The 25,693-nt window shown below is 33.5% G+C and overlaps 2 protein-coding genes across 3 annotated transcripts in view; one reads left to right on the top strand and one right to left on the bottom strand.

Annotated features, from left to right (window-relative positions):
* The first annotated feature begins 3,518 nt into the window (after positions 1–3,518).
* LOC136028517 (sodium/potassium-transporting ATPase subunit beta-like) lies at positions 3,519–4,568 on the top strand. Its single transcript, XM_065706361.1, has one exon. It carries the CDS (start codon positions 3,519–3,521, stop codon positions 4,566–4,568), a length of 1,050 nt encoding a protein of 349 aa, XP_065562433.1.
* Positions 4,569–5,224: 656 nt separating this feature from the next.
* The window catches only part of LOC136028176 (tyrosine-protein phosphatase non-receptor type 23-like), a 143,682-nt gene continuing 123,213 nt past the window's right edge, over positions 5,225–25,693 (bottom strand). For both annotated transcript variants that reach the window (XM_065705872.1, XM_065705874.1), the window contains exons 16-17: positions 13,562–13,733; positions 5,225–5,438 (exon numbers count right to left, since the gene is read on the bottom strand). In XM_065705872.1, the coding sequence (XP_065561944.1) occupies positions 5,333–5,438; positions 13,562–13,733 (278 nt within the window). In that variant the 3' untranslated portion in view covers positions 5,225–5,332. The remainder of the gene's footprint in view (positions 5,439–13,561; positions 13,734–25,693) is intronic.

Raw genomic sequence — 25,693 nt, 5'->3', positions numbered from 1 at the left:
GAAATATCAACCCACCAAAGCTTTACCATGGCACACGACGTGCCGTAAAAAAAACAATGGAAAACGTAATAGAGGCCACAATCTTGACAGGGCCTTTTGAGGGTGAGGCTGCTCTTATTCCTCGCATTCCCATGATTCCAACAGATCTGCCTTTTCAATTTAAAAGATTGCAATTCCCAATTCGATTAGCATTTGCAATCACCATCAACAAAGCTCAAGGTCAATCATTAGAAAAATGTAGTATAGATCTTAATACTGATTGTTTTTCCCATGGACAATTGTACGTTGCATGTTCGAAGGTCGGTAAACCTGACAATCTATTTATATGCAGCGACAATTGGACAGCGAAGAATGTTGTATATTCGCAAGTTTTACGCAGTTAATTTGTATTGTATCTATCTATCTATCTATATAAAAACAAGTTGTGTGTATGCATGTTTGTTTGTTTGTAAAAAGAGCGTTTGCATATGACGTCATTATAAGTACATAAGGCTTTGTATATGCACAGACAATGGGAAAGCCAAGAATGTTGTATATTCGCAAGTTTTACGTAGTTCAAAACACATATATAAATCTATCTATATTCACAGGTGGTACACAGGGACACAACTACAATGGCGCGTAACGACTTACGCGCGCGGAGGGGCTTGGGGGGGGGGTGTTGCGAAGCGCCACCCCAACAGCTAGTATATAAATAATAGCCTTTTTTTAGCATCCTAATCTTGAAACTCGATCATCTTATTCTCAAACGCAAATATCAGCGTTCGACATTATTGCTCGGAAATACATGTTCACAAAATTGAAAAAAAAAAAACATTTGTGAATTGCGTTGAAAATCCACAAAATTATCTATTAAAATTTTAAGAACCTTACCTTTTGCAGTAGGACGGAGTCACACCTCGTTAAAAAACGGTTTACAGGGCTAGGTTATACACAATTCTCTTTGACGAGAAATGAGCGGCTACCGATCCTTGTGCACATGCTTTTATCAACATCAACACTGGAAGCTTCTTGAGGCGAGAGACTAGATTTTAGGGGACTATATTTGATGAAAAATACAATTAGAAGAAGCCTCAAAACCAGTAGATTTTGAATCGGACGAGGGGTTCCAGAGGCGTCATCTAGCCAATATGCATGGTATAAACTATTTTCGTGTCAATTGTTGTCTCTGACTAGTTTTTCCTTTTAAAACAGAAATGAGAGTGTAATTTTATATTTTTTCAGACTTAAGGTGGCAATTCCCAATCTTGATTTGTTAAATAGGGGTGGAGACATTCTGACCACCTTCAATGTAAAGGTATGTTAATCCACCATTCTATTAAAAGAAACTGTTTATTTTCTATTTTGTTGTAGTTTATCTGTTTGAGAGTTTAAATAAACACATTCCAGATGATTTATGAGTAAAAGATCAGTTCTGTTATGTTAAAAAACACAAAACTTCAAAAGTGACGCCCCCTTATTCAGTCTCCTATCCTGTAATTTTCATACTAATCGAAAAAAAGTGTTTTACTCATTTAAGGGTGTCTGAAATCGATACAACTCAATGATTTCAAATTATTTTCTGTCAGTATGTTGTAGGCCCAGTCAAGACCGGAGACAAAACAAATTTTGTCTTTTTTCAGCACCTCGTTTTCTGGCCCCTTCGTTTGTTTTCTTTCAATGAGACTTACTGTATTTGAGTACTTACTGTTTTTTACCTTTTCGAGTACTTACTGTACTGCTTTTTTTAAGTAGTTAAGACTAAGGACTGGAAGTAAGTAGTAAGTTTAGTATTGCATCGTTAGTTAATTCTAACTACTTCAGCCTGAACTAACATTTTTTTTGGAACAATGAAAAATTCTGTTTAAGCGAAATTAACCAAAAGCATAGCCTATGTAAAGAACAAGTCACATGTGACCACACACACAACATACTATGCCGGGAGGTAGACAATAAGAGACGAATATTTTCTGACATCATGAATACGTGCAAACATTTATTTTTATCTTCATTGGAGTGTGCCCCTTTGTGCATGTAATCTTGAAGCCGATACGGAACGCCTATATGTGGTTTCCTAAATCTGTGTTCTGAAACAGCGATTTCTATTTTTTTGGAGGGGTCACTTGGCCCAAGAATTACATATACAAGTTTTGTGCCAATTGGAAGTCTTTTGGCCAATTTAAGTTGGTCCATGCCAACTTAATTTCGTCCGATACCCAAAATTGAATAGTTATATCAATTTCTTTATTTAAAAAAAACACAAGCTTTTCTTTACGCATCCCTAGGAAACCGGCCAACTTAGAACTTTAGCGATTTATTTATGAGTAATATGTTAAAAAATTTTTAACATTAGTACATTTCCTGGCAGAGCTCCTAACCCTTTAAAGAGCAAACAACTATTTTAACGAGGAAATTGGCATGATGTCATGACTTCAGAGAGACAGATCTGTAAAATATACTAAAAAGAAATATAACTTTAGAAAAATTGCACCTTACTTCAATCTAATCACTCAACTCTTCATAAGGAAGGAGAACATTTAATTTCTAACTGAATAAGCCTCCTCCGAAGTTTTTACGAACACCCCTCAGATTTTAAGGGTCAATTGGCAAAAGATAATAGAAAATAGGTACCATTTACTGTGGGCACTTTAATTAGAGACCTGTTTGCCCAGGAGCTTACGATTACATACCTTGATTCAACCAAAAAAAGATTTTTTCAGGAAAAAAAAACATATTTGTCTCGTTATTTTTTTGTGTGTCCTGGCCCAATGACTTGAGGTTTATGTCTCTTGAGCATAATTTCATTATATGTTTTCCACCAGTCCTGAGGTTTCAATGTTCAAATAAGATGGCACCTTCTCTATCGCTAAATAGCTGAGATTCAGCCTTGCTCATCGATCAAATTGTATTTTGAAATGAGCATTGCCTTCTTTAGATTTAAAAACATGTTGAAAATAGGTTAGAAACATTTGGAAATATGAAAATTTTCTTATTTTTCAAGCAATTTCAGACCATTCTCTGAAAAGAAGTCTTAACAATATTATATTTATACCCCAATGAATGGATAGATCAGAAACTAAAGAATTTAAGAATAAAAGTATCTTGTCTTATTGGAGTAAGTTACAACTATAGGCTTGTCGTAAAATCTTACATTTCACACGGAGAATAAACTTTAAAAACAATCGAATAACTCTACAAAATGTATTCTATGCAATATTCTGTCTTAGGAATTACCATGACCGATATGCTAGCTGGTTATTAAATAAGTAACTATTTCGGGCGTCTCAGTTACTACAAACTACTGACTACGTATGATTGACCGATAAAATCTAAAACATTAGATTCATATTAAAAAAAGCTGTTTAAGTAATTCACAAGAAAAAAAATGCATAAAAATTCAGTTCCCATTTAGTTTTGAATATTTTATTAGTTTAGAAGAAAACTTTTAACCTGTAGATACGGCCCCCGATAATTCATCTCATATCATATTTACGTTGTTTTAAGACAACTTTAAGTTCAATTTCGAGAAGCAATAGAAAATGTCCACACTTGATCCTACCGACAAATCGAGAATAAAATCCTTTGGCTCAAAAAATTCACATTCAATTTTGAAATCTGTGAGTACTTTCATTTGGAATGGTGAGACCAAAGAATTTATGAGCAGAACTGTAGGAAGCTGGGCGTTGATTATCATATATTACGTTTGTTTGTACATTTTTCTGGTCGGTTTTGCTGTTGGGCTATTTAAGGCTTTTCTTTGGGCTAGAATTGACACAAAAACAGCTTTCTTGCGAACTGAGCATAGCTTAATAGGTACCACTCCAGGTCTTACAATTCGTCCGACTCCGGAAGAAGAGAATCATTACTTAATTGAGTTCACAAGGGGAAATAATGGCAATTGGCAGGAACAAGTCCGTATTCTAGAAGACTTTATAAAACCCTATGAAGAGCAAATCGGTTTAAACTATATAAATCCGCCCTGTGATTTTTTAGCTAAATCACCAGAAAAAATTTGCAAATTTGATATTGGTGATCTCGGAAACCATTGTACTAAGGAAAACAAATTCGGGTATGAGCAAGGCCAGCCATGTGTATTTGTAAAACTGAACAAGATACTCGATTGGACGCCTATACCTTATACTAAGGGTGATGAGCTTCCAGCAGATATGCCAGATGATTTAAAACAGCATATCGGAACCACTGACAAAGAACATGCGGTTACCACAGTAGACTCGAAATGGACCGAGTTACGAGCAGGACCGAAATGGATCGGATCCACAAGAATGATATGGCTTTCTTGCCAAGGAAAGACTCCCAACGACAAAGTCAACATTGATTATCTTCCATTCAGAGGATTCCCAGCTTATTATTATCCTTATCGTTTCATACCTGAGCGTTTCACACCTTCCCCACTCGTTGCCCTCAAACTTGATAATCTTCAACCCGGTAAAGAGACCAAAATCCACTGCAAAGCTTGGGCTAAGAATATTAACCACGACTATACAACACATTTGGGTTACGTTAACTTTAAAATAAAAATACATGAGCCAAAATCAGAGGAACCCAAAGGAAATATTGAAAAAACTTAGTTTTGCCATTTGAAATAGACTAAAAATGTTGTTATCAATCGCTTTATTTCATACGTATCTCTGTGAGAAGAAGAAGACAACAAGCCGCATGTGAAGCAAATGTTGTAATTAGAAAATGCAGTTTTGACTTAGCTTTCGATAAGAAAAGCCTTTTGAATCACCACTGCGAAATACATAGAACTAAGCGCACCACAGGACTAGCCTGCCCCAGACAAAGGGGACAAAATAGTAACTTACATTTCACTGACCACATAATAATACCCGTTGCTACTGATAAGTAATACAATCTATCGTTTGTTTGAATTCCCAAGAAAAATACAAAAGTTCTAGTCTCAGGCATGGGGGTTTACCGCGGATAACCATTGCCCTTTTTTGCCATTGTTAACGAAAGCGGTATCGCCTATGGCTACAGCGATAGCTCAAAATACTTAACGAGATAAACAACTTTCATTATAACCGCAATAGACTTCATGATTTATTTAAGGAAAGGAGGAGTCCAGTCGAGTAGTCGCGAAGTGGGATTGTTCTCTAATAACACCGGACGCAGAGTTTGAACTTAGCTGCGTCACCCCGGCGCAAGGCCCAGAATTTTATTCCGAGGATGAGATTATGCAAAAGCGTCTGAATAGTAATCCAAACAAGAAGAAGAATAGGGCTCTATGGATTAATTAATTTACTATCGAGATTATACTATACAATAATAAATATGTCAGAATAAATGAGAATAAAATAAAACACGATGAAGGAATGATTAGACACAACATTTATTTCTTCGAGTCCTTCTTAAGGCTCCATAGTGGATCGATAAAACTAAAGGGATCTGTAGGGTCGGCATCTAACGAACTTAATTTCGATTCCCCACACAAAAACCTGAAACGATAAAATTAATTTATAAACCACACCATTTTCTTTTTATCTAGAAACTCTCCTAGGGTGTCGATATTTAGGGTGTCAAAATACAAGCCAGCTTTTTGACTTGACAAATAACCGCTGGCTCCACATCCAGACAAACACTATCCTCCTGTATTTGCATTAATTTTTTTTAATTACGTTCTTGCACTGACTTCTCTAATAAACTTTAGGTTTTTAGGAGTAGAATCAGTGAAAATGCTCACTGCACAGTCTTAAACCTATTATTAGAACGGTCAATCTTCTTCTTGAGCATCCAAATTATACAAACCATAATCATTTTCTACGCAATGACAATTCTCTTTTCTTAAACATGAGACATGCTTAATGCGAACCGAGTCACCGAAATTGAGTTAGCATCAAATTCCATCGACGCGGAATTCCATATCTCGCAAACTACTATATATAACAAAGACCTTGAAATAAAAAAAACCCTCACCTTTTAAAATTAAAAGTTTTAACTTTAACCTGATTCTTTTTTTTGAAAATAGTGTCATTGGAGGGTAAGCTATTTATACGTTTGGAGTCACTTGATGAGACAGAGAATAGGTTTTTGACGTTGTGTTTGTTTCAACTTCTCGTTTTGCTGTTTCTGGTCAGGGATTTTGAAGTTTCACTTCTTACTCCAATTTCAAGTTCTAAAATAAAGATATCAAACCAAAATGTAATTAAAATCACTGGAAGATTTACAGATGCTTGAAATAACATACAGACTATATGGCAATATTTGACGATAAAAGATAAATCATAAGAGGTGTTCATTTAGAATAAACTGTTGCAATGTAGCAAATACGTTAGGCAAGTGCTCCAAATGCTTTGATTTTGTCATGGTCGCAGCGGCAGCTGCAATCTAGTAATAAAGAAACTAAAGCTCATAGTAACAAAAAAACGCTTCTTAAAATAAACTGGTAAGTGAAAAAATCGCAATTTGTAGCTGATTCAGCAATGGTAACTATTATGAAAATTAGTTTTAGTGGTAAAATATTATTTTAAAAATGAATTTAAAAGAATTAAAAAAAAAACTGAAGCTCCCTAGAATGGCATCAGATCGAAACAAAAATCTCCTTTGGAACCTTTGGAATCGGCATGGTCAAAAACTCTATATAGGGAATTCACAGTCCCCTGGCTTGAACAAAAAGGAAAATTACTCTTTGGCATAGGTACCATTTATGTGTCCTCTTTTAGGCTGCTATGGCTGCTTTATGGCTGCTAGTGGGGTACTGGAACATCCCAGAGAGTTGCTTACAGGCTCATTTTAAAGTAAATTCTTATATATAGGTGCTTTTGTAAGCAACATAACATAACATCAAAAATTAATCTTTATTGGACAGAAACTGAGCTACAGGATGGCATCATCTTGCATAAACCGTTAGCGATTTAATGTGTAAGGTAGCATAACCACATTTTAAAGAATAACTTTCAGTGAAATAATCCCTCCCCCCGAGCATATTATACAAAACAGTGGCATATAAGAATACTAAAAGGTAAAGGATACGGCATTACTTTACAGTCCCTACCGGCGGTGCTGATCTCTGTTTCTTGGCCCTTCAGCCAGGAAGTGCAATGGGGGGTTGGGGGCCAGCCATCCTGTGCTTGCGCACACATATAGCGCACACATAATAGTATTCTCATATAGGAATACTATTACATTTATAGTTTGGCATGGGAAATTTTGAAAATCACAGCATAGTGCCATAGCATATTTTCAGTTACTGAAGATTAGACTACAAAAAACTTCCATAGCCATTATATTGACTAGCATTGGGTTTTCCAAAAAATACTTCGAAAGACTCTCTTGCTATTAGGTCGAAATGGTACAATAAACTGAGGAATTGGACAAGTTGGAGGTTTTAGCGGAGAATCTAGACGCTAAGCCAGATTTAGACAAAGTGGTGAAATTACTGGCGAAATTGGATGCTGCATCAAAAGAATGTGCAATCTCAGATCCGTAGCAAGCAAAAAAAAAAACAGGCGAATAATAATGAAGCACCTCAAAATAAAACCAATTCTCTCTCTCAGAGCTGCTTGTTTAGATATGAAAAAGAGCAAAAACAAAACTTGAGCAAACAGAAACTACTCCGTATATGTGGGTAGCTGCCCCCTCCTCAACTTCTCTCGCTTTACGCCAATGTTTGACTGTTGTCCCAATAATTATATATCACAAAACTGAACAAAAATTCATTTTTTTTTCACTGGAATCCGGCAATGAACAAACCAAAGAGAATCAGGCTGTTCAGTCAATATTTGTTCCAGCAACTCTTATCATTTTACTAACGCTTCTTGATCCTTTGTTTTTCTCTGTCAATTTTTGCTTCACGAGAGCCCTGATACATTCACTAAGTTTGTTTTTCTCTTTGATTTTTTGCTTCCTTAAAATCTGAATCACTAGACAACTTAGTAACCATCCCAATGTGTGATCAAGTGATGTTCCGTTGACTGTCCTTTTGATCTCTTTTAAATCTGTTCTTCACATTTCTAAAATATTATCTCTATTTTTGCTGCTGTTTTTTTGCAGTAGATACTTCGTTTTTTTTTAGTTTGGGACGGTGGTCAGTGGTGTGACTCTGTAAGCTTAGCCAGAGTCGACATAGCTCTAAATGAGTACCGGGAGAAATCTGGGGAAGGTAAACAAGAGATAGGAACTGTAAGGTCTAATGTCTTTTTTTTTTTTTTTTTTTTTTTTTTTTTTTTTTTTTTTTTTTTTTTTTTTTTTTTTTTTTTTTTTTTTTTAGATACTACGGTTGCCTGGCTTTGATGCTTCGGTTTTTCGTCCATTTAGGTCTCTCTCTTGAAACCATTATGTTTATAAGTGTTTTTACAAATTGCCAACTTTGGCTGATTCGCCGACTTACCCTGTCAGCCTTATATTGGTACTTGGCGTTGCCCCTGACATCATTACGTAATTTTACTACAGCATCATTTACGGTTGTAACCTACAATTATGACATCAGCCATCATCTTTTGTATAAAGAAGCAGTTTTTGGTCCAAATTCGTAGATTAATTTAAATATCTCGTTTAGTTAATTACAAAATGCACTAGAAAAGTAATTTTCTTTCAAATGATCCCTTAAACAGCTCTGTATGATATTCTGGTGCCCCACTTGTGTTAAAGACGGAAAAAAAAGGAAAAAAGGGACATATCAGTGCTACCCATACAGAAAAGTGATTTTCCTTGTTCTTCAAGCCAGAAGGATGTAGCTTTGTTGTACAGGTTTTCCGCAAAGGCGATTCTAGTACTTCAAATCCCATAAATTGTTTTTTTTTTAAATAGCATTTTCCTAATAAGACTAATTGAGATAATAGTTACTATTCCTGAATCAGCTACAAATGGCACTTTTTTTCTAATTAAAGTTTTTTTTATTACGTTTTTAATGTTTTGTTTCTATGGACCGTGGTTCATTCTTTAAGAGATTGTAGCTATCGTAAAGAACTAGATATTACAACTTATGTTCAAATGGACCCATAAAAAGCTCTCGACAAGGTTGTCCTAAGGCTTTTCTAGGAAATAACATAATTGGAAATATTGCCATCAATTTGTTTTCAAAACAGCATTTCACTATTAAGTGTAATCGAAATAATAATTGCCATTCCTGGATCACCTACAAATGACAATTTCTTACTACATGGTTTTATTTCAAATGTGTTTTCTCAATTTTTGGCTAAAATGTGAGATGGTTCGTCTTTACTAAGTTGTAGTTATCGCCACAACCATGCTATACATACGTAATTATTGTCCGATTAAAAATATTTTGTAGTGACAATTCAAAACTTATTGAAAAGATGAAATTTTTCCCTTTCTGTTTCTTCTTATTTTAGTCTAATTCAGCTCCATATTCGCTCTGTAAGTTTAATATAGAGCAATCATCTCCTATACTTTTTCCTAGAACATACTGATTTATGAAAATTAGTCACGGTTGTAAATCCAAAACTCTACAAATAAGTAACTACTATATTTGTAGATTCACTTAAGGTGGGTCATTAAAATTGTATAGACAGATAAAGGGTAGTTGGGGGGAGGAGGTATTTTGGAAGGTTGGGTTAAGTAGAGAGGATTTGAAGACTTATTTGGATTGGAGGGGAAATGGATTTTTGATTGAGAAGAAAAGAAAGTATCAAGGGAGAAAAGGGGAGAAGGTAGAATCTATTGCTTGTCCTATGTGTGGATCTCAGGATGAAAGTTTAATACATTTTTTGAGTGAATGTGTCGAATCGAATGATTGGAGGCGAGAGTAAAGAAAAATTGAATGAGATATGGATGGTAGATAGAATGAAAGAGACAAATTTCTTGAGTATTAAAAGGATAGAAAGATTTGTAAGGATTGCAGCGGCACATCGGGAGCGTTTTCTTTAAATAGTATTAATTTAATTTAGTTAATTTGTTGTTTGTTCGTTGTTATGTAATTTTCCTATGGCCCACGGGCTTTTTCTGGAATAAATTATTATTATTATTATTATTATTATTATTATTATTATTATTATTATTATTATATATTTCATCATAGGTTCAATACGATAAACCTTGGGGAGAAAAACCATTTTCCGGAGTCATAACCTATCTAGATTGTTTTTTGAGACCAGAAAATGCATATTTAGAAAAAAAAATTGTTGAGCCGTTTCCTGAGAAAAAGTAAAGATATACATGGACCCCCTTTTTAGGGGACTGTTTTTCCTTTTTAATATGGTAATAATGTTCCATGCCCTAATACCCCAGTTTACGCTTCAATTTTTTGAATAAAGATAGAATGATTTCTGTGTTCTCTATTTAAATACAACGAATAATAAGACAATATATTGCTAGCAACACATCGACAAAGAAAAACCACCGCTATTATATTCCCCCTCTCCTTGTGAAATTTCACAAAACCTAAAGACTTACTGATGTATATTGGGTCACTGAATACTGGGAAACTACAAACAATGAAAGTTGTTTTTCGAATTACATTTGCATAGCTCAAGGGTTTCTTACGAAGACCCACTAGAACAGATTTCTCATATGCATTTAGAGTAAGCCTTGACATGCATATTTAATGTCCAAATCGCAGCAAATGGCTTGAGACAATGGAGGAACGCTTAAAAAAGCTACCTGTTTTATTTGTAATCTCCTACCCACACCAGCAATTCGGCTACTCGTCTGATTCTTGTTTGCAGAATTTTGATTCTTCTTTATGGTATCTTGCCATTGATTAGAGTGATCTTACATCAATTAACCCTTCAAAGCTACATAACAGAAAGAGGCGACAGCAGTGACCCAATATACATCAGTAAGTCTTATTGAAGTGTAGAAATACTCTTAACGGCGCTGTCATTAGTGACAACACTGAAAATGGCACGACTATGGAGAGATATGTTTCCTCATAACTTTCCATTTTTGACTTGGCAAAAGTTTACATGGCAAATAGATACATCCATAAATATGACGTCACAAAGCATCTTCCTATGACGAGACTGCAAACGCCTTCAGTTAGCCTTTGAGAAAAGCTTGGACGGCTTCAAAACACAAGATATCTATATATATAAAAATAAGTTGTCTGTGTGTGGATCTGTGGATCAGGTGACGTCATGTTTCGGCTGACGTCATGAAATTAGTTGCCATCATTTTTGTTATGACGATGCTTAGTATATTGTAAAACACATTAATTTGGTTAATAATATACCATTTAAAACACCAAAATGAACATGCTGGAGTAGTCACTCGGTGAGAGAGGGTGTCAGAACGGAGAATGAAGGTCCCAGGTTCAAATCCTGGTTAGACTAAAAAAGGTAAAAAACTAAAAACTAAACAAAAAACTGAAAAAACTAAAAAAAGGCAAAAACTACAAAAAAAACTAGAAACTAATAAAAAAAAATAAAAAAGCTAAAAAACTAAAAAAAACTAAAAAAAGGTAAAAAAATAAAAAAACTAAAAACTAAAAAAAAAACTAAAAAAAAGGAAAAAACTGAAAAATAGAAGAGAAAAAGAAAACTAATAAAATTAAGAATAAAAATAAAAAAAAATAAAAAAGATAAAAACTAAAAAAAAAGTAAAAAGAAAAAACGAAAAAAAACTAAAAAAGCTAAAAAAAAAAGGGTAAAAAACCAATAAAAAACTAAAAAGAAAAAAAGGAAAAAAACTAAAAAAAAATTTCATCTAAAAAACTAAAAAAAACTAAAAAAAAGTAAGAACTAAAAAAGAAAAAAATAAATGACGACACTCAAAGAGAAAGCGACCGGGACAAAAGGAATGTTCGATTAGCAATCAACAAAGCACCGGGACACAGGGAGTATAATAGGGAATATAAATGACGAGGACACAGGGAGTATAAATGACGACCAGGACATAAGTAAAAAAAAAACTAAAAAAAAGGTAAAAACTACAAAAAAACTAAAAAGAAAAAAACAAACTAAAAACTAATAAAAAAACTAAAAAAGCTAAAAAACTAAAAAAACTAAAAAATAAAAAAAACTAAAAAAAGGAAACAAAAAGAAAAATAAAGGAGAAAAACAAAACTAAAAAAATAAAAATAAAAAAAAACTAAAAAGAAAAAAGAAAAAAAACTAAAAAAACTAAAAAATGTAAAAACCAAAAAAAAAACTAAAAAGAAAAAAAGGGGAAAAATACAAAAATTTATTTCATCATTTACCATTTCAAAAACGAATGTATATACAGACTGGGACACCGGAATACAAATGACGACCGGGACACAGGGAATATAAATGACGACCGGGACACAGGGACACAACTACAACGGGGACGCCGGGGGGCACAGGGGGATATATAAATGACGATGGGGACACAGAGAATGTTCGATTAGCAATCACCATCAACAAAGCTCAAGGGCAATCATTAGAATCATGAGGTATAACTAAAAAAAACTAAAAAAAAGGCAGAAAACTAAAACCTAAAAAAAGACCAATTCAAAAACGAATGTATATACAGACTGGGACACCGGGACACGAATGACGACCGGGACACCGGGACACAAGGAATATCAATGACGCCCGGGACCCTCAAAGAGAATTCACAGACTGGGACACCGGGACATAAATGACGACCGGAACACATGGAATATAAATGACGACCGGGACACCGGGGGGCACACGGGGATATATAAATGACGACGGCGACACAGGGAATCGTCGATTAGCAATCACCATCAACAAAGCTCAAGGGTAATCATTAGAATCATGAGGTATAGATCTGAATACGGATTGTTTTACCATGGACCAGGCAAAATTTTTGACTTGGCAGAAGTTTACATGGCAAAGAGATACATCCATAAATATGACGTCACCAAGCATCTTCATAGGACAAGACTGAAAACCCCTTCAGTTAGCCTTTGAGAAATGATTGAACGGCTTCAAAACACTAGATATAAGTTATATGGGAAAAAGGAAGTGTTTGGCAAAATTTTTGACTTGGTAGAAGTTTACATGGCAAAGAGATACATCCATAAATATGATGTCACCAAGCATCTTCCTATGACAAGACTGAAAACGCCTTCAGTTAGCCTTTGAGAAAAGCTGGAACGGCTTCAAAACACTAGATATAAGTTATATGGGAAAAAGGAAGTGTTTGGCAAAATTTTTGACTTCCGGCAGAAGTTTACATGGCAAAGAGATACATCCATAAATATGATGTCACCAAGCATCTTCCTATGACAAGACTGAAAACGCCTTCAGTTAGCCTTTGAGAAAAGCTGGAACGGCTTCAAAACACTAGATATAAGCTATATGTGAAGAAAGGAAGTGTTTAGCAAAATTTTTACTTGGCAAAATGATACATCCATAAATATTACGTTACAAAGCATCTTTCTGTGACAAGACTGCAAAAGCCTTCAGTTAGCCTTTGAGAAAAGCTTGAACGGCTTCAAAACACTAGATATAAGCTATATGGGAAAATAGGAAGTGTTACTGAATTTTCATCTAAATTGAAGAGTTTAATTTGATTAACATTCTTTTTTAAGATAGGTTCAGATAATTGGTCTTCGACTCAGTTTTTCCAATGAGATGTGATTTTATAAACACTAGATTTCTTAGATAGAAACGCATCCCATACAAGAGAGGGATAATAAGAGAACCAAGAAAGAGGGAACGAGAAAGCTTACCTATCTTTCATTTCTTGCTTATTGGATCTCCTTTGTGGAGCTTCAAGGCTAAATTGATTTGGATCCATTATAAGTTTCAAAGAATTATCCACAGGCAACATTGAACTGGATGATACTAGGGCTTTAGCTTCAACTTCTGAATCAGATTCCTCAGTAGGTTTACACAAAGCACCTAATGTAGAAATTTATGATAAGTATTGATTCAGACAAACTGAAAACATCACCTCAAAAGAATAAAACAACTTCTCGAAGTGACATAATTCTTTGACTGTCTTGCCTATTTAAATCTTTTTATTCATTTTTAGAGCTGAATGGCAAGGAAAACCTCTTTTTTAAAGTTTGGCTTTTGCAATTCAATATGCATTAGCTTGCAATTCACAATTTTTGACGGAGCAGCAAAAAAAAGAAACACTTTTAACAAGGATTTTTTTTTACGTTTTAATAACAGTTTTGGAAAATTTTTAAGTTCCAAACTGTTATAGCTTTTCAGTTTATCCTACTCAGACTAACCAACTAAGCAAAATTTATTTTACACATACACTAGGCAAAGATATTGTTAGATTTCTTTTATAGGTTACATTTTGTGTTGATCTTCATGGGTTTTTTTTTCTTGTTGTAGTTTTTAAACAGTTTTAGAAAAATTACATAAGTCTAGCTTTTAATGGTTCGGTAGTTTGCTCTGCCCAAACCCACCGACAATGCAACTTGATTATAAGTACTATACTATTGTAGCTTTGCTGGAAATTTTGCTACCTCCTTCCGCTCGCTCAGGACATTGGCCAGTAAGTTGTTTTGGGATCAGCGTCGAAACAAAAATCCTAGATACTGCCCTAAGTCCATAGGTCATTTGAAGTCAATTCTAAATGGCTCGTGAACAATCACGAACCGTCAGGAGTCATCGTTTATAAAGCTTGGAGGAGTACGTTGGAGAGGTGCCTGCTTTGGGTTTCCCAATCGTAATTCATAATTAATCTTTTAATTAAAAGTAACGAGGGTACAACATATCTACGCTTATGAATTTTGGAGGGTGAGAAGGGGCTCACAGGCTCCTGCTTAAGAATTCCAACTACAAGACGGAAGAAACCGTCGATTTCTCCACTCAGCAACATGACTAAACATCGGGGCAAGATACAAATGGACTGATCATGTTTTGATTTGGGACAGTCACCTCACCATTTAAGATAACCACTAAAACGTGACATATCCGTCTTTTCTCGGTGTGACATATCCGTCATTAGTGAAATATGTACATGGCATATTTTGGTTTAGTTGTAAAAAACTGTTTAAAAAAATAGATAAAAACCTATTTATGAAAATCGGATGACGAGAAGAATAATTTATTTTAATCTGTTCATGAAAGTCAGTAAATATACTATCTTTTTTGAAGGTTTAGATTACAAAATTAGCCAAAGATTTAAAGTTGGGAACCTGAAAACCCTTCAGTATCAATTTCGGTGGAAATCAGACGTTACCTGAAAAACATTTACTTATAAGGTTTAACATCGAAAATTTAATCGTTCAGATTTTTGAAAACTTCCTATATAAGCCCCGAACGATCGCAAGTCAAAAGAGGTATAGCATATGTAAATTTAAAATGGGTGAGATAGAGACTGCACGGGCCCAAGTTTGATTCTGATTTGAATGAGTGTAGAATATCTATGGTATAGCTTGATACGTTTGGAATTTGGATTTTCTACTTTTCGATGTTAGCCTCAGACTTGTACACAACAAGATAGAAGACCCTTAAATCTCATTAAAGGTGAAAATTAAAACCTACTTATTTAATATGGACGGAATTTATTTGGCTTTAAACAGTAATGCAGTACATTGATTTTATCGATTTTGAACGATGAAAATAAAATTAGTTAGGACTACTCTCCGAAAAGCATGCTGATGTTTGTATATTTGGGATGGGGGAATTAGAGGGAGTGCGACGACAAGAGCTTTACTTTTTTCCTAAACCACAAAGATTGAAAAGGCTATATACGACTTTGACTTCAACAAGGGGGAATATGTGCACCTTTCTATTAATCTTTATGTATACAGCATCTATTACACGGGCTAATTGCATAATTTTGGGCCCTAATTTCTGGGACTACACTCATTACGTCCCCTTGGAGATACTTGGTGCATTTCAACAATTTTGATTAAAATGTTTATCTTTAAAATTCTCTTCCAATCCATGGAGAATTGAGAAATGGGGGCACATTGTTAGAGTAGAAGCTTGCCTACCAGCCATTTTCAGTCCTTAAACACATTACAAAATTACAGAATAATTTGCCCTTCTGATACATTTTATGAGCACCCATTACACATGATGATTCTAAGGGAAAAAAACACTCGTGAAACTACTACTACTACTACTACTAATAACTCACTGGAGCACCAAGCCGCCTGAGGCCAACACAGCTACGCATGCTCCTCCTCCAACCTAATCTATTTAAAGCCTCGCTCTTTACACCCTCCCCGGAAGCTCCCGTTTATTTTAAATCTTTATTTATGGCATCCTCCCAATCCAGACAAGGACGACCAGCTTTCCGTGTAGCCCCAGACGATTGGCCAAAAAGGACAATCTTTGGTAATCTGCCATCCTTCATCTGTAGAACGAGGCCTAACCATCTCAAACTTTCTTTCATTATAGCCCTAGAAAGCCGGATTGAACCACATTTTTCTTACAACCTACTGAAATATGGACAGTCAGCCGGGTACCCAGAACAATCCGTAGGCAATATCTCTGGAAAACATCAAGTAAATTTTCATCTGCTTTCCGGAGTGCCCATGCTTCAGAGCCATATTTGACCTCTGTCATCACTGTAGCTTCCAGTATTCTAATCCTGGTTTGCAGACTTATCTTTCTATTCTTCCAAGCTTTTTTTAACTGTGAAAAGTACCCTGAGCCTTAGCTATTCTAATTTTAACAACTTCACTGCTCCCACCATCTTTACTAATAATACTCCCAACCTGATCAATCTTTTCGTTACCTAATGTCACCTGTTCATCTTCACTTATTCCTAACCTTAGTGAATTAGTCTTCTTAACATTAATTTTCAAGCCTATTTTAGCACCCTGAACTCGCAAAACCTATAAAAATTAATTCATTTAGCTCACACTTTCATCTAATATGCTTAAATCATCAGCATAATCTAAGTCCAGGAGCGTTTTTCCTCCCCATTTTATTCCATGGTCTCCAATGGCCTTTCCTGTGCTCCTTAAGACGAAGTCCATCAAAACGATCCATATAAAGGGAAATAGAACACAACCTTGCTGAACTCCCAACTTAATACAAAACCAGTTGCTAACCTCATTTCCTACCATAGCCACAGCAGTATTATTCTCGTACATAGCACAAATCACTTTAATGTATTTTTCTGGTATACCATATAACGATAAAACCTTTGCTAACGGTCTTCTATCAACAGAATCGAAAGCTTTGTCATAATTGATAAAACTGAGGACCAAAGGTGTTTGAAAACGAAGGGACTTCACAATTATTAACCTAAGAGTGAAAACTTGGTCGACACATCTTCTACCTTTTCTAAAACCACATTGTTCTTCCCTTAAAACTTTTTCTACAGCATCTCTCAGTCTAAAAAGTATCATATTACTCAGTAATTTGCTACCTACAGAGACCAGACTAATCCCTCGATAATTACGACACTCACTCTTGTCACTTTTCTTATACAGTAGTTTAATTAAGGTTTTCCTAAAATCATTGGGTACTTCCCCTTTTTCAAAAATCATGTTCGTAATCTTCAGTAGCTTATTCCTAACCTCAGAGCCACCATATTTAAGAAACTCATTAATCATGCTATCAGCACCTGGAGCCTTATTATTTTCTCGTGAGACACACTGCTTAATTGTAGTCATCACTTCTGCACTGAATATCATACTTTGGTTTATTTTATATCTAACATAATATTTAAAAATAAAACAAAATCGTGGTATGAACAATGATTTTAAGGTTATTTCCGTGTAAATACAGAAAGTTAACAGTTAATCAAGTCCTTTGACCCTATGATCTAAGCAAATATGAAAAAGTGGATGATGTCAGAATGATACAAAATCCTTCTTTAAAAATAGGTTCCAGACAGTTTTTTTTTAAAATTTGTTTTTAATTCCTTTCTCCCTGTATTGAAACATTACTTTTTATGTAGAGATCTTGTTTATATTTTAGGATTTAATACTCAATTGTGTGGTGACTCACGCAATGTCGGTAAAACATTTGCGACTCCGCGCGAATATATATATCTTCTATATATATAAAAATAAGTTGTCTGTGGATCTGTGGATCAGGTTGACGTCATGACGTCAAAAACTACAAAAAAACTAAAAACTAATAAAAAAAATAAAAAAGCTAAAAAACTAAAAAAACTAAAAAACTAAAAAACTAAAAAACTAAAAACTAAAAAAAAACTTAAAAAAAGGAAAAAACTGAAAAATAGAAGAGAAAAAGAAAACTAATAAAATTAAGAATAAAAATAAAAAAAAATAAAAAAGATAAAAACTAAAAAAAGAAAAAGAAAACTGAAAAAAGAAAAAATGTAAAAAACTAAAAAATACTAAAAAGAAAAAACACTCAAAGAGAAATTACAGACCGGGACACTCAAAGAGAAATTACAGACTGGGATACCGGGACACAAATGACGACCGGGACACAGGGAATATATCTTCTATCTATCTATATATATAAAAATAAGTTGTCTGTCTGTCTGTGGATCTGTGGATCTGTGGATCAGGTTGACGTCATGACGTCAAAAACTACAAAAAAACTAAAAACTAATAAAAAAAATAAAAAAGCTAAAAAACTAAAAAAACTAAAAAACTAAAAAACTAAAAAAACTAAAAACTAAAAAAAAAACTTAAAAAAAGGAAAAAACTGAAAAATAGAAGAGAAAAAGAAAACTAATAAAATTAAGAATAAAAATGAAAAAAAAATAAAAAAGATAAAAACTAAAAAAAAAGTAAGAAGAAAAAACGAAAAAAAATTAAAAAAGCTAAAAAAAAAAAGGTAAAAACCAATTAAAAACTAAAAAGAAAAAAAGGAAAAACCGCGCAGTTAGATGAAGATCCACCTGGACAGCGAGAGTCAAAACATATCAAAACTGAAAATGATAGCGATGATGATTGGGTTTGGGATTTTGACTTGGATAAGGTCATCAATGCCTACCAGATTTTAGTTAAAAAAAAAACAAAGGTTCGGCGATATGTATTTCATAGTGAAGCTGAAAAATAAAAAAGAAAAAGAAAACTGAAAAAAGAAAAAATGTAAAAAACATGACGACAGGGACACAGGGAATATAAATGACGACCAGGACACGCTGAAAAATAAAAAAGAAAAAGAAAACTGAAAAAAGAAAAAATGTAAAAAACTAAAAAATACTAAAAAGAAAAAACACTCAAAGAGAAATTACAGACCGGGACACTCAAAGAGAAATTACAGACTGGGATACCAGGACACAAATGACGACCGGGACACAGGGAATATAAATGACGACCAGGACACAGGTATTTAAGAATATCGTTCAAACACAAATTTTTAATTATAAAAAGACCGTTGAAAGAGAAATTTCTAATTTTAAAATGACTGAAGAACCTACAATGGCAACACCTGAGGAAGCTGCTCAAAACGAATGTATTCAAGCCGAAGTAGCTGAGTTGGTAAAGCGTTATGTTTCAGGTTCTAGGTCCGAGAGGCTCCAGGTTTGAACCTTGGCTTTAGCATTAATACAAAAGAAGAAAAAAACTAAAAAAGGTAAAAACTACAAAAAAACTAAAAAGAAAATATATATATATTTATATTTTATATATATATTTTCTATATATTGTCTGTCTGTGTAACGATGACTCTGGTCAAACATTTTCAGATCAATTGCTGGCAATTGGAAACGAAAAGCTCCCAGTAGTGGGAAAGCCAAGAATGTTGTATATTCGCAATTTTTACGTAGTTTGAAACACATATATAAATCTATCTATATTCACAGGTGGGACACAGGGACACAACTACAATGGCGTGTAACTAATATGGCGCGTAACGACTTACGCGCGCGGGGGGGCTTGGGGGGGCGCGAAGCGCCCCACCAACTAGGTGTTGGGGTGGCGCGAAGCGCCACCCCAACAGCTAGTATATATATATATATATATATATATATATATATATATATATATATATATATATATATATATATATATATATATATATATATATATTTGTGATAATAATAAATTAAGTTTTAAAATGTATAATAAAACGGATGATTTTGATTTTGAAGTGATTAGTTTCCCATTCCCTGAAAGTAATATACACTCAAAAATCAGATATTCAGCGTTTTTCTCACAGTTACTTCGTTATGAAAGGATTTGTAGTAATTATATTGATTTTAAAAATAGATGTAAAATCTTAAGCCAAAAATTGATATCAAGAGGTTTTTCTGCAAATAACTTAACTTGGCAATTTAAAAAATTTAGTTTTCATTATAACGAACTTTTAAATAAATATCAAAAGAATTATCTAGAAATACTTAAAGAAATTTTCAACTAATTTCGGAGGTTCGAGAAATGTTGTCGCAGCGCCATTTATTTTGAATTGTGTTTCTAATTGAGCGGATTTTCTTAAAAATTAGCCACATGGTAAAGATGAATTCTATAATTGTTTAGTTCATTCAGGTTTTTTGCAATGTGTTAATATTTGTGATTTGGTAAAATTTATAATATTTAGTTTACCTATTGTTGCTAAAAAGAGGGATATATTAACAGGATAAGCTTGTTTTGGTTTTACTTGGTTGTTTTACATTTGCTTTTTTTTTCTTTCATAGGCATGTATTTTGGGGGTGATACCTGACACGGGGATGCCATGGATATTCTGTGGTAGCCACGACACTGTGCTGGGTAGAGAATTTAAAGTGGCGAAACCCTATATAGGCCAGTGTATTCTCCTGATGAGCCCTTATGTTGAGTGTTGCCTCTGAATTATTTGTCTATATTATTTTTTCTATTGTTTGGTAAATGACGACTTATACTTATTGACGACATGACTGTCTGTCCATGGATTATTCTTTATGGTTGATTGTGTATGGCTATGCTGTTTGACCTATGTGATTGTATGGATGAGTAGGGTTAAAGCCTCATTCAAGTGCTGGTCTATATTAATCACTAATTTAGGAAAGCAGTCTTCCTTTTCTCCTTCTGTCTCTTTTTTTTTTTTTTTTGTGCTGTTGCATTGGTGATTTCTCTTTTCATGATATATATATATATATATATTATATATATATATATATATATATATATATATATATATATATATATATATATATATATAGATATATATACACTACCTGTTGGGGTGGCACTTCAAGCCACCCCAACACCTAGCTGGTGGGAGCGCTTCGCGCCAACCCCAAGGCCCCCCCCCGCGCGTAAGTCGTTACGCGCCATATTAGTTACGCGCCATTGTAGTTGTGTCCCTATATATATATATATATATACTAGCTGTTGGGGTGGCGCTTCGCGCCACCCCAACACCTAGTTGGTGGGGGCGCTTCGCGCCCCCCCCAAGCCCCCCCGCGCGCGTAAGTCGTTACGCGCCATATTAGTTACGCGCCATTGTAGTTGTGTCCCTATGTCCCACCTGTGAATATAGATAGATATATATCTATACCTCATGATTCTAATGATTGCCCTTGAGCTTTGTTGATGGTGATTGCTAATCGACCATTCCCTGAGTCGCCATCGTCATTTATATATCCCCCTGTGCACCCCGGCGTCCCCTTTGTAGTTATGTCCCTGTGTCCCGGTCGTCATTTATATTCCCTGTGTCCCGGTCGTCATTTGTGTCCCGGTGTTCCAGTCTGTGATTTCTCTTTGAGTGTCCCGGGTGTCATTTATATTCCTTGTGTCCCGGTGTCCCGGTCGTCATTTATATTCCCCTGTCCCCCCCGGCGTCCCCATTGTAGTTGTGTCCCTGTGTCCCGGTCGTCATTTATATTCCCTGTGTCCCGGTCGTCATTTGTATCCCGGTGTCCCGGTCTGTATATACATTCGTTTTTTAGTTTTGTTTTTCTCCTTTATTTTTTTCCTTTTTTCTTTTTTTTCTTTTTTAGTTTATTTAGATTTTGAGATTTTTTAGTTTTTTTATTAGTTTTTAGTTTTTTTGTAGTTTATCCCCCTGTTTCCCCCGGTGTCCCCGTTGTAGTTGTGTCCCTGTGTCCCGGTCGTTATTTATTTTTTAGTTTTTTACCTTTTTTTAGTTTTTTTAGTTTTTTAGCTTTTTTATTTTTTTTATTAGTTTTTAGTTTTTTTGTAGTTTTTGCCTTTTTTTTAGTTTTTTTAGTTTTTTAGCTTTTTTATTAGTTTTTAGTTTTTTTTGTAGTTTTTGCCTTTTTTTAGTTTTTTTAGTTTTTTAGCTTTTTTATTTTTTTTATTAGTTTTTAGTTTTTTTTGTAGTTTTTGCCTTTTTTTAGTTTTTTCAGTTTTGACGTCACCTGATCCAGTTTTTTCAGGTGACGTCACCTGATCCACGATCCACAGATCCACAGACAACTTATTTTTATATATATAGATAGTTTTTTTTTTTTTACTTATGTCCTGGTCGTCATTTATACTCCCTGTGTCCCGGTGCTTTGTTGATTGCTAATCGAACATTCCTTTTGTCCTGGTCGCTTTCTCTTTGAGTGTCGTCATTTATTAGTTTTTTCCTTTTTTTTTTTTAGTTTTTTATTGGTTTTTACCTTTATTTTAGCTTATTTTTCAGTTTTTTCCTTTTTTTTAGTTTTTTTTTATTTTTTATTTTTTTTATTTTTTTACCTTTTTTTAGTTTTTTTAGTTTTTTTAGTTTTTTAGCTTTTTTACTTTTTTTATTAGTTTTTAGTTTTTTTTTGTAGTTTTTGCCTTTTTTTAGTTTTTTCAGTTTTTTTTTTAGTTTTTTATTGGTTTTTACCTTTATAGTTTTTTTAGTTTTTTAGCTTTTTTATTTTTTTTATTAGTTTTTAGTTTTTTTTTGTAGTTTTTGCCTTTTTTTAGTTTTTTCAGTTTTGACGTCACCTAATCCAGTTTTTTCAGGTGACGTCACCTGACACATCCATCCACACATCCATCCACACATCCACAGACAGACAACTTATTTTTATATATATATATATATATATATATATATATATATATATATATATATATATATATATATATATATATATATATATATATATATATATATATCTATACTAGCTGTTGGGGTGGCGCTTCGCGCCACCCCAACACCTAGTTGGTGGGGCGCTTCGCGCCCCCCCCAAGCCCCCCCGCGCGCGTAAGTCGTTACGCGCCATAATAGTTACGCGCCATTGTAGTTGTGTCCCTATGTCCCACCTGTGAATATAGATATATATATATATATATGGTTTTAACTACGTAAAACTTGCGAATATACAACATTCTTTGCTGTCCCATTGTCTTTGCATATAAATAGATTGTCAGGTTATCCCCCTGTTTCCCCCGGTGTCCCCGTTGTAGTTGTGTCCCTGTGTCCCGGTCGTCATTTATATTCCCTGTGTCCCGGGTCCCGGTCATCATTTGTATCCCGGTGTCCCGGTCTGTATATACATTCGTTTTTTAGTTTTGTTTTTCTCCTTTATTTTTTTCCTTTTTTTTTCTTTTTTAGCTTATTTAGATTTTTAGATTTTTTAGTTTTTTTTATTAGTTTTTAGTTTTTATTTCTTTTTAGTTTTTTTGTCCCGGTCGTCATTTATATCCCCCTGTTTCCCCCGGTGTCCCCGTTGTAGTTGTGTCCCTGTGTCCCGGTCGTTATTTATATTCCCTGTGTCCCGGTCGTCATTTGTATCCCGGTGTACCGGTCTGTATATACATTCGTTTTTTAGTTTTGTTTTTCTCCTTTATTTTTTTCCTTTTTTTTTCTTTTTTAGTTTATTTAGATTTTTAGATTTTTTAGTTTTTTTATTAGTTTTTAGTTTTTTTTTCTTTTTAGTTTTTTTGTAGTTTTTACCTTCTTTTTAGTTTTGTTAATTTTTTTTTTTACTTGTGTCCTGGTCGTCATTTATACTCCCTGTGTCCCGGTGCTTTGTTGATTGCTAATCGAACATTCCTTTTGTCCTGGTCGCTTTCTCTTTGAGTGTCGTCATTTATTTTTTTCTTTTTTAGTTCTTTTAGTTTTTACCTTTTTTAGTTTTTTTTTAGTTTTTAGTTTTTTTAGTTTTTTACCTTTTTTTAGTTTTTTTAGTTTTTTAGCTTTTTTATTTTTTTTATTAGTTTTTAGTTTTTTTGTAGTTTTTGCCTTTTTTTTTAGTTTTTTGTCCTGGTCGCTTTCTCTTTGAGTGTCGTCATTTATTAGTTTTTTCCTTTTTTTTTTAGTTTTTTATTGGTTTTTACCTTTATTTTAGCTTATTTTTCAGTTTTTTCCTTTTTTTTAGTTTTTTTTTATTTTTTATTTTTTTTAGTTTTTTACCTTTTTTTAGTTTTTTTAGTTTTTTTAGTTTTTTAGCTTTTTTACTTTTTTTATTAGTTTTTAGTTTTTTTTTGTAGTTTTTGCCTTTTTTAGTTTTTTCAGTTTTTTTTTTAGTTTTTTATTGGTTTTTACCTTTATAGTTTTTTTAGTTTTTTAGCTTTTTTATTTTTTTATTAGTTTTTAGTTTTTTTTGTAGTTTTTGCCTTTTTTTAGTTTTTTCAGTTTTGACGTCACCTAATCCAGTTTTTTCAGGTGACGTCACCTGACACATCCATCCACACATCCATCCACACATCCATCCACAGACAACTTATTTTTATATATATAGATATATAAAAATAAGTTGTCTGTGTGTGGATCTGTGTGTGGATCAGGTGACGTCATGTTTGTCCGCATATGAGGTCTGAATTATTTCACACTAATACAAAAGAAGAAAAAAACTAAAAAAGGTAAAAACTACAAAAAAAAAACTAAAAAGAAAAAAAAAAACTAAAAAAGCTAAAAAACTAAAAAAAACTAAAAAAAGGTAAAAATCTAATAACTAAAAAAAAACTGAAAAAAATAAAAAAAGGCAAAAACTACAAAAAAATAAAAACTAATAAAAAAACTAAAAAAGCTAAAAAACTAAAAAAACTAAAAAAAAACTAAAAAAAGGTAAAAAACTAAAAAAAACTAAAAACTAAAAAAGAAAAAACTAAAAAAAGGAAAAAACTGAAAAATAAAAGAGAAAAAGAAAACTAAAAAAATATGAATAAATATATATAAAAATAAGTTGTTTGTGGGTTATGTCTGTCTGTCTGTCTGTCGAGTGACGTCTGAATTATTTCACACTAATACAAAAGAAGAAAAAAAACTAAAAAAGGTAAAAACTACAAAAAAAACTAAAAAGAAAAAAAACTAAAAAAGCTAAAAAACTAAAAAAACTAAAAAAGGTAAAAAACTAAAAACTAAAAAAACTGAAAAAAGGTAAAAAACAAAAAAAAACTAAAAACTAAAAAAGAAAAAACTAAAAAAGAAAAAACTAAAAAAAAGGAAAAAACTGAAAAATAAGAGAAAAAGAAAACTAAAAAAATATTAATAAATATAAAAAATATAAATATAAATATAATATAAATTAGCAATCAACAAAGCACCGAGACACAAATGACGACCGGGACACAGGGAGTATAAATGACGACCAGGACATAAGTAAAAAAAAAAAACTAAAAAAACTAAAAAAATGGTAAAAACTACAAAAAAACTAAAAACTAATAAAAAAACTAAAAAATCTAAAAATCTAAATAAACTAAAAAAGAAAAAAAAGAAAAAAGGAAAAAAATAAAGGAGAAAAACAAAACTAAAAAACGAATGTATATACAGACCGGGACACCGGGATACAAATGACGACCGGGACACAGGGAATATAAATGACGACCGGGACACAGGGACACAACTACAATGGGGACGCCGGGGGGCACAGGGGGATATAAATGACGACCGGGACACCGGGACACAAGGAATATAAATGACGCCCGGGACACTCAAAGAGAAATCACAGACTGGAACACCGGGACACAAATGACGACCGGGACACAGGGAATATAAATGACGACCGGGACACAGGGACATAACTACAAAGGGGACGCCGGGGTGCACAGGGGGATATATAAATGACGATGGCGACTCAGGGAATGGTCGATTAG

The sequence above is a fragment of the Artemia franciscana genome, chromosome 6 (assembly GCF_032884065.1).
Source record: "Artemia franciscana chromosome 6, ASM3288406v1, whole genome shotgun sequence".
NCBI lineage: Eukaryota > Metazoa > Arthropoda > Branchiopoda > Anostraca > Artemiidae > Artemia > Artemia franciscana.
The sequence above is the reverse complement of the archived record's forward strand: the minus strand, read 5'-3'. Positions and strand labels throughout refer to the sequence as shown.